The sequence below is a fragment of the Diadema antillarum genome, unplaced genomic scaffold (assembly GCF_040938485.1).
Source record: "Diadema antillarum isolate AM-2024a unplaced genomic scaffold, OU_Dant_1.0 seq00000837_RagTag, whole genome shotgun sequence".
In the NCBI taxonomy this organism is placed as follows: domain Eukaryota; kingdom Metazoa; phylum Echinodermata; class Echinoidea; order Diadematoida; family Diadematidae; genus Diadema; species Diadema antillarum.
The window spans coordinates 438,106-450,673 of NW_027271713.1; the positions used below are offsets into that span (position 1 = coordinate 438,106).

A 12,568-nucleotide genomic window follows, 5' to 3' on the forward strand; every position below is an offset into this window, starting at 1 on the left:
TATATCATCATATCCTACACTGGTTCCACTCTTTGAATCATTCACAATATCAATAATTTCTTTACATGTTATTGGAGGAAAACATGCCGTTTTATCATTTTTTGTCAATTGTGAACTATAATCATGATTTGAATATTGCACATTGTTTGTAAGATTACAACCAATATTGACAAAATAATCATTAAATATTTCAACCATATCATCTTTATAAGTAATTGATGCACCATCAATATCAATTTTCATAATATTTTGTTTTTTACATTTCACATCTAATTCATTATTAATAACTTTCCACGTTGCCTTTACATCTCCTCTGTTACCATCAAATTTCTTTTTATAATATTCACGTTCAACCTTCTTTAATTCATTTGTCACTTTATTTCTATTTTTTTATAAACTGTTTTCCTATATTCAGTAGGATTATTCATATATTTCTTATATAATCACCAGTTTTTCCTTATCATTTTCATCAAATTTTTATTAATCCATGATTTATTTTTTCTATGTCTAATCTTAATTTCACACAAAGGAAAACATCTGTGATACAAACATCCAAACATCTGTCCTTAAATGGTCACCAACATAAAGAGCACTCCAGAGAAGTGCAGTATGCATCTCATTCTGCGCATGCAATTTTAAGATGTTCGAATTTCCCACACTCGTAAAAGTTACCAGAGGCGGATCCAGAGGGGGGCGCACCGGGCTTGCGTCCCCTCTTTAGTTTTTGTTAAAACAAAAGAAATAAAATGAAAAAAAATGGGAAGGGGGGGGGGGGACCTCCGGCACCCCTCTTTAATTTTTGTAAAGGCGCCTCCCCTTTACAGAATTCCTGGATCCGCCCCCGGTTACCCTGGTGATCATACCTCTCTCAGCCGCTTCATGTGCGTCCTCAGCAGGTGGGGACTCTCCTATAAAGAACAAACACAAAGGGGCAGTGCTCCTGTGCCCAATTTTATGTATCAAAATGGGGTGTAAGTCATTGCTCTGCTTTGCAAGAGAGCGAGAGAGAAAGTAAGATAAAGTGATGTGACGTACCATTGATGAAGCAAGCTTTGTGGAATTTGCCCATGAAGAACTCCATCCCGGTGATGGAGAAGATGATGATGACAAAGAGGATGAGGAGAGCAATCTGCAACAGGGGGGCCATGGCACGGATAATGGATTTCAGCACAACTTGGAGACCTGGGCGAGGGGGGCAAGGAAGGAAAGAACCATGCATCACAAAACAAACAGGTTAAAATCTTAAAGGGATCGTATAGTTTTGGTTGAGACCTAACTTCAGGTTTCTAACATTTTTTTTTTGGTGAGATAATGAGAAACCTCTTATGAAATATTATGAGCATGTCGATATAATTCCATAAGGAATTCAACGTTTATTTGATAAAAATTGGTTTTGAAATGGCTGAGATATCCAAAACAGAGCATTCTAATGAAGTATGGGACCCACCTTTTATTACGATCACTTTGTTTTACATTTCTTTTGGATGTTTCAGTCATTCCAAACCCGATTTTCATCAAATAAACTTTGAATTCCTCTTAAAATGGTATGCTCTGTACTATTTCAAAAGTGCTTTCTTGGTATCTCGCAAAAACTTAAAAGCCCAATTCTCATCTCCACCAATACTGTACCCTCCCTTTAATCTATTTATCATTTAGAAATGCTGCTTAATACTTAGTCAAGTGTCGTATGTAAATCCTGGAAATTACGGCAGACATTCCACACATTACACATGTATCAACTGTCTTCTTCATATTCACATTTCGAAACACATTTCACCACAGCACGACCAATGCTTGTGTACACGTATGCATTACCCGACCTATCGGCTAGCTGACTACAACTAACAAATGCAAAGAAAACGAGAAAAAAAGAGAAAAAATTTCACCCAGAGAAACATATCTACAAGAAATACTAGTGGGTCTCAGCCTGCAAAATATAATGACACCTTCTTTGATACACTGGATTGTTGATATATTAAACTTCGTATGGATATCTCTTCAACTAAGGTTATTTTTGATGTCCAGAAAGCTTGCCCTAAGGCCTGGGTAGTATAGCAGATAAACAGGAGTTGCTTCGTTCCAGTCCCCTGTCATGACAATGTAGGCCCCACTTTACCAATGAAAGTGTTTTGTTTTGTTTTGTTTTGTTTTGTTTTGTTTTGTTTTTGTAAAATAGCCCACAGGAAGGCATAAGTGTACAAGTATAGGCTCACGAGGTTGGAATGGGTTCAGCTTAATTATCAACGCTTTGACTGAACATTACATTACACCTAACGGCACATGACAAAATGAGTTTGCTCCTGTCAAAATGGTCAACCTATTCCAATGTGTTATATTACTGTATTCATGCATGAAATTATTTCAGCCACCTTTAAAGGTAAGCAAACAAGAAAGACGTAATCTTCGTTACATTAATTTTGAGGCAGTCAACCATAAAATTAAGGACCTTGTTCCCCCCTTTTTTAATTGAACATAAGAATGTGGACAATGAGGTGATAATGGACTTTGCACTACATGTTTTTAACCCCTGATGTGCTCATTTATGTTTCAGCTAGTTCCAAGGCATAACATCTTGGGGCCCTGAGCCAGGCATTGACCCCTTACGATACGCCAAGTCCGTGTCTGCAGGGATGTATACGGGAATGCGGCTATCAAATCAATAAAGAATGATTCTTCCATAGCATATGCCCAAACCAACTGAATCTTGGCATATTATGCCTCACTCCTGTTACCATAAAATGTCAGTGTTCTTTGCAGGTCTTGTTTATGAAGTTACTGACCTTCAGAATGTTAGATAAATTTGACTACTGTTGACTAAATGATTCATTAGCATAGTAGTTTGCCCTCTTTGTACTCATCATAGTAAAGTACTGTTCATATATTTATTTATTTATAAAGTCTTCTTTAAAAGCAGGGTAGTCCCATTCAGTGCCACAAAGGCCTGCTTTACAAGGGAGCCCTGCGTTGATATACATTACATTACATGTGCACACAAAAGAACAAAGCAAACATAGATAAGATACAGCTAAACGGACTCACTGAAGAAGAGCTTTTGGTTGAAGTGAGTGACAGTGTCGAAATAAAATAAACTCTCACGGGATCTTTGATCAATAAAGTTAATACACCTGCTGGTACTACTCATTACAATGAGTTAAAAGTGATATCTACTTCCTTGTAGCACAGACATAAGAAGATTGTACCAATTACGATACAAGCATGTATTTGGTTTGTCATTGCACTTCAATGTTTTTTATGAGGAGCCTTGGCTACACATTCCATTGAATAGAATGGCTGGTATGTGGAAAAGAAGAAGAAGAAGAAGAAGATAGGTGAGGATGCTGAATACATCAGATCTTGTCATAAAATATAGTTTGATAAGACTGCTTTTGATCAGAAAGGCCATTTGTACTTTTTCATATTCTTGATGGTTGATTGTACAGGCTGATTAGAATTATGTACAGCGGGAACAAACCCAACAAAATGACCTGAATTATGCTGCAATACCACGTACCTATTGCCTATGATTTTTTATTTATTTTTTTTTTTGGTGTGTGCTTTAAATAAAATATCACATCGATAATTTAGCTGCTAAAAATTGTCATCTGAGAGTAATTTTCTTTAAATCATTACCTCAAACTTTGCTCTACGTGAACCCAATTTCCCCCAAATCAGTATTAAGGAAGTGAGGGCATAACTGGCAGTAATCCTGGCTCTGATGATTCCTGGATTATAACTCCTACTTGGGAAGAGACAGAATTAGATGTCCTCCTACATTCTTAGACTTTGGAACTCTCAGCATAATATCTGCAACAACTAAATGCAGAGTCTTTGGGGGAATTTGTCTGCGCCGTGAGTGGCTAGTGTAAAACCTTCGACACCAAACTGATCCCTGTGACTTGTACTCTGCTGGTTGATATTCAAGGCAGCTGAAGAGGAGAAGGAGAGGACTAGACAAATGATATCAACCTTGGAAATATACTTTAGGCAGAGAGTGTAAACACTTGACTGTCCATTGTGTATTAATGGAAAAAAAAAGAATAAATGTCAGGAGTGTGAAATTATGCTTCCTGCTATACATTTTCACAGAAAATAGCATTGCTTTACCGTCATTTCACTGTCATCCAAAGGAAAATAATATACAGTGTATAACATGCAAATAAAAAGAACTAAACAAGAAAGGATCCCTAAGACCTCAAAGCTGATTACAATAAAAAAGCTTTCAGACCAAATACACCTGTGACAAAAACAGCACAATAACTATCTAAAGTATTATTTGACAATAACACAATATGATTAAAGACTGTTATTACATGGTAGTAATATCAACTGTTTGTGGTTTCAAAAAGTGAAATTGACCACAACTTCATATACCAAAATACACTAATTGATAAAACAACCAACATGTCTTGACATTTGAATAATCATACTTAACCAGAACAAAACAATTATCCACAAGCACCACACAGCTGATATATGGCAAATCATAGTGTCCTGACAACTATACCATGATCACTTTTTATTTATTTGTTCTTTTTACAGATTCAAAGGATGATACCCTTGAATAAATGAAATAAAGATTTGAATTTAATTCTATATCATTATTATTTTTATAACCTGTATGTTAATATTGTAATTACATTGCATTAACAAAGTCTTACGAATTGTGCAATACATTTGGAGTAGAAGGCACAAAAGTTGTTATTGGCACTCAACAACCAAATACAATATTGATATAATGCAATGCTTTGAACAAATGTAATACATAAGTCATATTATGTATTATATATGTGGTTTTCACATTCCTATCACTGGAAACAAGGATGACACAAAAATGGAAACTTTCCCGATTTGCCAAATTTACAACTGTACCACTCCTGAAATGGAATAAGCTATATCTCAGTAAGAATGTTAGTTTTGTGCACACAAAAAACATTATGTAACGGAAGAGAAATAAAGCAAGGTCATTTGAATTCTAATCTTGTTGACAGAAACATGATCATGGACCTGATTTGTGAACAACATAATATGCATGTTGCTAAATTTTGTGCTCTAAAGTATATTACATTTATACATGCCACAAAGAGTCCAATGGAAAGTGGACATACACACAAATTTGAACTAAGTGCATCCTTCGAATGAGCCACCACCATGTTAATATGAATGCACTTGCATTACCTTAAGGCAGTCTGACAAGGAATTATTGTGTGTGATGCTTGTATTACTTCTCTTCCAGTTTTCAATAGGGCCTGTACTCTAGTTTACAAAGGCAGATCTGATATCGTGTGGCAAGTTAATTGAAATTCCAGTGAGTTGGTGGCTGTTCATAATTTTGTATCTTTCTCAGACAAAACATTCAAAGATACACCAGATCATCCTAACTTTCAGCATTGACCATGTGCTCATAGGTCAACAGTGTCAGCAGATAACACATGATTTTGGAGAGTAGATACGTCCAAATATTTTCTTAGTACTTCACTGCTGGTTGGTTTAGATCCTGAGGGGGGTGCACCGGGCACGTGTCCCCTCTTTATTTTTGGTTTTAAAAAAAGAAATACAAAGAAAAAAAAATGGGGGGGGGGGCACGTGACCCGCCTTTAATTTTGTAAAGGCACCTCCCCTTTAAGGAATTCCTGGATCCACTCCTGGTAATAATAAAAAAGATGTTGTGAATGGATAGACACACTAGTTGCACACTGATGATAATTTATACTTGATGGATGACCCAAGTTTGGATTCAGATCTACCTCTGCGGGTATGACATACAGGCCTGAGAGTTTGGAGAAAGTGGTAGGCCTACTTACTTGGGATACCAGACACTAGTTTGAGGGGCCGGAGAACTCTGACAGCTCGGAGGGTTCGCAGGTCAAAGCCACCGGACTGACTTTGGTTATTGGCTTCTACAACGGACACAGTACTGAAATGACCAATCAAAACAAGGCAGACCAAAACAATCACCATGGCAACACAGACAATGATCACTTGAGTTTTATCAATGAATACAGTATTCTCCACAAACTGTGCTTGTGATTGCAGTAGTATTATAAAACTTGTGTCATGCATCTCAAAGCACAGAAGAAGATATGTCATGAATGATACCATTGCAATTCTGCTTGACTTATACATCACTGCTGAAAGCAAAATTTGCTTTTTCTAACTTGAGATGCATATTGTTAAAGACCTGGAAAAAACAGGCATTTTTAAACAATTTCTTGAACACTGAAATTCAAAATATTTACTTTATTTTTGCATTTTTCTTGTTTGTTTTGTCAAATAGAAAGAAGTGTAATTTACTCTTTATGGAAAACATAAGATGACCAAAAAGACCCTTATTAAAATATAAAAGTGATTCATTTCACGACAGTTCATAGAGAATACCTTGAAACAAAGTTAGAAATTAGACATACTCTGCTTTCAACAGGGGAAGGGGGATTAAAAATACAAGTTCACTGACACTATCATGGGATAATTTCATCACTGGGATATTTCATAACAGGGACAAAAGTGTTAGAGTTCTAGGGAGTACAGGGGAGAGAGAAAGAGACAGAGACAGAAACAGACTAACAGACAGACAGACAGATGGACAGGGAGAGGAAGAAATAAGTGACAAATATGTTGAAGAATTTCCCTTACAGGATATTTTTAAACAATTTAAGAACCTTGGCTTCTCAGATGGAGCACTCTATCTACAGATAAAGGCAGATATGTGTGTATTATACATACATCCAAACTTGCATTATATCGCTCCAAATCCAGAGAAGCTTTCAAATTTTACCACCACCAAAAAAAAAAGGTTTTAAATGACAAGCAGGATTACTCATGATACTCTCTGGGCAGCAAAAGTGAAAAAAGGAAAATTATTTTAGCCCTTTCTCAGTAAATGAGCCTAATGGGAACAAATTTAACACACATACCTATGGACAATAAATGAATGTTGCATGCAAAAAGTTAAAGAGAAAAGAGGACAGTCCTTTGATATGTAGTCATTTGGGAACAAAACGCCTGTGATGTAACACCTCAGACATGATGTTTATTTTTAAAAAAGTTACGTAATGAAATTGATATCCGTAATAAGTTTTATTCATGTGATCCCCAAATTGGCTCAATCATTACAGCTTGCAAAGCTTAACTAGAGAGGATATAGATGAGTCACAAGGAGGGAAGTGGTCCTCATTTCACGGCAGTTCTTCAAAATGGTATCAGGCAGCAGCGGATTGATTGTACAGTGAAACTTTAATAATATCTCCCTCACACAAACATGACCAGAGTAAACATGCTGTCTACAGTCATGCTAGTAATTAATGTCTCCCATCAGAGAGAGAGAGAAAAAAAAAGAGACAGAAAGAGAGATAGACAGAGAGATAGACAGACGGACTGACAGACGGACAGAAATCAATCAAACTTTATTGCACATTAGTTGATATTATATCCCAACTTCCGATGGAATTTCATGGATACTGGGAAGCATTTTTAGTTGTATTCAGTTACCACTTGGAACATAAAGTACAGTTCATACCAGGACATACAAATTCATGTAATATGACAAGAGCACTTGACAATAATGATTAAATATAAAACATTCTTTACATCAATACAATTATGACTCCACCTGTTTGGAAAATAAGAGAGTGTTATGTTACAACAATTGAACATCATATACACATCATGTGATGGATACTGCTTATCATATGATCACCCACTCAAATTACCAATGACAACCTCAGAAACTATGGTTAAACATTCAGTTATCTCAGCAATCGCTAACAAAATACAGACTACTTTTGATGAAACATGTACATCACAAAAGGCTCAAAGGCTTTTAAATCAGAGATATCAGAGAAACAAGCAAGACAAGTATCTTTCCTTCCTTCTTATAATTTTTAATTAAAGGAAAAACGTATGTTGACATTGAAAATTACACGTTTTCACGATTACACAATTACCTTTGCAGAGGTTTTATTTTTTCTTTCCCTTTGTAATGTTGAATCCCTACCAATGGAAGAACAATCATTGAGCATTGGCATTCCTCCCCCACCCTTCTTTAAGGGTTAGTGTTTTGTAGGTTAATAATACGACATCAGAATATCACATTGCACTGTCCACATGTCCACATTGCACAGTCCAGCTAAATGATCTCCAATACTCACTGGGGATGTTTGAGACCAGTTTAAGCGGTCTCAGTACCCGGACTGACCGGAGGGGCCCGGTTGGTCAAGAGAAGGGGCGAAAATGCTCGGGTACACTGATTTATTCATCAGTGGACGGGAAGGCATTGTTAAGAAGGAAACACATTACAAAAAGTGGCTGTTTTTTAGTGCCACTTACATCATAATAAAAAATAGCATATAAATAAAAGTTGAAAACATTCACTTGTCCTGGAAAGTGGGAAAACAGCTTTCAGCACCTCCAAAGACAAGTTTATGTATTGTCTTTTTTTTGGGGGGGGGGGAAGAGAGGTTGGTATAATTTCAGCAGTCACAAGATTATGTCTTATAGAAAAGTTTTCATAAGAAATAGATAACAAAACACAGAATATTTATGTACAAAACATTTGCAAAAAAGAAGCCATGTTGATGTTTTTAGTGGTCAGACGTCATCTACTATATTCTTGTAATCTTATTCCCACACACACACACACAAAATGGTTTCATCCGAATCACAGGCTGGGTCAATGTCCTATGATCACGTGATATATCTGCCATATCAGCTGTAGTCAGTGGTTGGAGCGTGTGAAAACATCATCTGCGCTTGACATAGACGTCAGACTGAAATCCATTCAACGCTCGTGAGAGGCATTAATGACCTGGGATTTGTAGAATCAGTAGCCGATCGTGCCATGTTTTCGCATCCTCTTAAAAAAAACAAAATCGCTCCGACCACTTTACGTACGTCGGCCTACGTGCACAAATATGCGGTTCCAGCATGGCACCGCATCTATTGTTGCAAAGACTAATGAATCGAGCGCCATACAAAAAACACTCGTGTCAGAGTTACAAGTTAGACGTAACACTGGTGGCGTAAGCAGAATTTAATATTGTGATGATGCGTGAATGATAGATACTTAGGGAAAATGAAAACATCAAAATACTGCTTCTGTACATATTGCTTACCCTGTGACAACTACTATGAAGTCCATGATGTTCCAACCGTTGCGTAGGTAGGAGTCTTCATGAAGAAGGAAACCAAGAGCGATGATCTTGATCGCTGCTTCGAGGCAGAAGATCGCCAAGAAGTAGACTTCTGTCTCCTCCTGCGGAACGAAATTTTGTCCAAAAAAAAAAAGAGAGAATAATATAAACGAATCTAAAAGTGAACAAGACTTCAAAGATTGACATGTATTTTCCCAACAACAACAACAACAACAAAATAATAACGAAAACGATCATTGCACACCGAAGAACCAGAGAGATTATTTTTTAGATTTATGTTCTTTGATAGCAAATGGGGGGAAAAGAAGCAGACGTGACTGCATAACCTTAGATATGTTTTCCCTTTTTCTGCGATTCACTTGAAATCGAAGTACGTGCAGGAAGCAAGAAATGTTGTCATAACTTTTACACATCGCCTACGCCAATTAAGATACTCGCACAGTAAACGAATCAAACTGGGCTTTTAGATGCAACTTTGGTACAAGCAACCGTTTCATAAAACGAACACGACATCGCTGTGCCCTCTTTATTGTGGTCAAGGCACACAAGAACAACCAAAATTCTAATTATCTGTTCGTTTTGTGAGTTTCCGTGTTGGTATACTGTTTAAAATTTTTGCTATGGCTTAGAAAACAATGGAAACGATGCTTGACAAACAACTTTATGAACAAATATCATTCTTACAACCTTTAGACCATACTGTACAGCCATGACAACACACGAAAAAACGGATCACTGTTAGAGCCAGTTTGACTATAGAATCGATTCCGACCAAGCTGTTGTCTCACAGTGAATCTTACAGTTTATACCAAATGTTACCAAGCTTGCAGCCGTCCATAGCAACAAGCCATGATGCTCACAGCTGATTGGTTATCGTCCAGCTGTTGTGATCATTGTCACGTGATCACCGTTGCAACTGTCGCGAATGCTCTCCCAGACACGGACCTGGGATGTACTTTGAGCGTAATTGAACGCGGGCGGCAGCGAGAGACATCGAAATCTGCATATGAAAGTGTATTCCGTGTGCACAGTATTCTTAAGAAAACCAACTTACACATGCTGATTTTACTGATCGTGGTGAACTGCGTCTAGAGCGTAGAGAACATTCCCCCCCCCCCCCAAAAAAAAAAAAAAACTCTCACACTCATCGATGTTTTATAAATTGGTCGATTCAGACATGCATGCGCATTGTGATTACGCGCCTGCTTTTGGCCTGCGAATTCGATGACGAGCATGTTCCAAAATGCATAAAACATCTGTGAACACTACGAGGCGTGTTCTTTTTTTTTTCAGCAGGTGGTAACTAAAAGAAACGCGCGAAATAACAGACGCGATAATATCCGGTCGGTCTGAATCAAAACAGCCGGCTGCGGTTGAATTGTCGTCTTTCCATCTCATTCGCCTAAACCGCACTGAAATGGGAGGCGCCATGTATACTAACCCGTTCAAACCTATCATCTTAATAGAACAATTCGCAATTAGCGATGGTATCGAAAGAAAACAAGTGTATAGTTATGTCACCAATATACGTAATAAATCCAACTTGTTTTATTGTTTAAAAGCTCCCTTGAGTGTTCAGAAATGTAATTTCACTGCAGCTTAAAGTAACCGCCCAGCAGTTCGCGTTACTACTCGCTACAACTCTGTGTATCATTATGTCGTTTATCCCCAGACGACCTTTATCTGCTCATGTGCGGAATCTATCTACGAACTGGCCAACGCGAACAGGTTGCCCTTTTGTGACGACAGAGTATGAACAAGCACGTGACCTGACGTATGTAACTCACCAGTGACTGTGAGCGTGGTGTCTTGTCCTTCTCTGGAAGGTGAGTGTCCAGCGCTAACACCACACAGTTGGCTATGATGGTCGCCAGGATGAAGTACTCGAATGGAGTGAGGGGGGAAAAGGATGCAGTCAAGGAAAACATCTTGAAGTTTTGAACTCTTGGAAAAAAATCATACAAAACGAAAACATGGCTTTATCACGAAATTAACAAACACATGTAAAATGCGATTGAAGTGAAAGCAAAACACTTCACAAATGGTTACCAGTATTCTGACCTTTTCTATTAATACATTGCTCTATTGAATTTTAATTGGTGGAATCTGTCTGCATGGAAAAGTATAAAGCGGTGGGGGCCACAGCGAGAATAATTGCTGTGTGAAAGCGAGATTACAGATATCAGATAAAGATAAAAATTGGAACATTATTTAAGCGTGATTGTATGTAACACTATGTTAATGGCTTTTATGTTGTAGATATTGTTTTGTTACGGTTTTTATTGGGGGCATGCGATTCACATCGTAGGAACTTTTATTTTTTGGCAAATTTCAAGCGTACATAAGAGAACTAGTCGAACAGTGTGAAAAAAATACAGCTGTGAAAATAACACCGCAATACCTAACGAATATCAAATGTCTCTAACATACAGGGATCTATGTATCCATAGAAGGACTGCAATTAAATTCAACGGAATGGGAAAGTTCACATCTTCCTTAGATAACGATAAGGCGGGGAGGGGTGGGGTCGAAGGAAGCATATCTCACACATGATGGTACTCTTCTCTATATGAAACGGTGAAGATTGAGTTGCATTGCAAGCTCGTCGTGTCTAAAGCACAACTTTCACGTTGTTGTACATTTTCAGTTGATAAACAGTGAACGATGTGATTGGTAACAAATCATTCAAAATCGAATGCTTCTTTTTTTTTATAGGATTCGGGGGTGGGGCAAAGCTGAAGACTACAGAGTTGTGGTTTCGATAGGGGTGTGGGTAAAATGGGTATGTGCCATTGTAAAGCAATCCGAATGAACAGCGATATTAAAATCCACGGTGGCAGCCGTATATGGGACTGGTTCAAACCAGAATGTCCGCAAACTCGACAGGTTTAAAATTTGACTCGATGGGGGGAAGGCGCGCTCACACCAAACAAATCAAAAACCCTTGATTGGATCGAAATGACTCGAAAACGGTGGTTTCTTCGCAGATTTTGAAAATGATAGAGAGAGAGGTGGAGGGGGGAGATTCGTCCACTTTTCATTCTGAGACTTGGAGGCACCGAGAATGATTTGGAATGACAACACTGAAGACGGGAGATGAACAAGACTGGGCGTATGTGCACCGGGGGAAGTTATGTGAGAGTGCAAATATACACAGGCCTTGGAAAGAGTGCAATGTAAGCAGACGAGATAAGATTACGTTTTTATGACTGTAAATCACTGGGAAGATATCTTCGGCGGGGTTATTGGCGAACCGTCCCGTGCCGACGGAGCATTAGACGCTCGTGAAATGAACGTTAATCGGGAATCAAGCTCGGAGCAAAGCACAACTGGGGAAAAAAAGAAAGAGGGGGATCCTAATTTACGATTACGCCCTCCCTGCTCATCTCCACGGCTGCTTCGTTGATAGGTCCTTCCTCAGA

General features: G+C 38.0%; 1 protein-coding gene across 10 annotated transcripts in view; it reads right to left on the reverse strand.

Annotated features, from left to right (window-relative positions):
• Nucleotides 1-12,568, reverse strand: part of LOC139740142 (voltage-dependent calcium channel type A subunit alpha-1-like) — a 280,936-nt gene that overhangs the window by 153,290 nt on the left and 115,078 nt on the right. For all 10 annotated transcript variants that reach the window (XM_071650722.1, XM_071650727.1, XM_071650721.1 and 7 more), the window contains 4 exons: nt 10,934-11,039; nt 9,108-9,247; nt 5,802-5,914; nt 1,036-1,182 (listed from right to left, as the gene is read on the reverse strand). In XM_071650722.1, the coding sequence (XP_071506823.1) occupies nt 1,036-1,182; nt 5,802-5,914; nt 9,108-9,247; nt 10,934-11,039 (506 nt within the window). The remainder of the gene's footprint in view (nt 1-1,035; nt 1,183-5,801; nt 5,915-9,107; nt 9,248-10,933; nt 11,040-12,568) is intronic.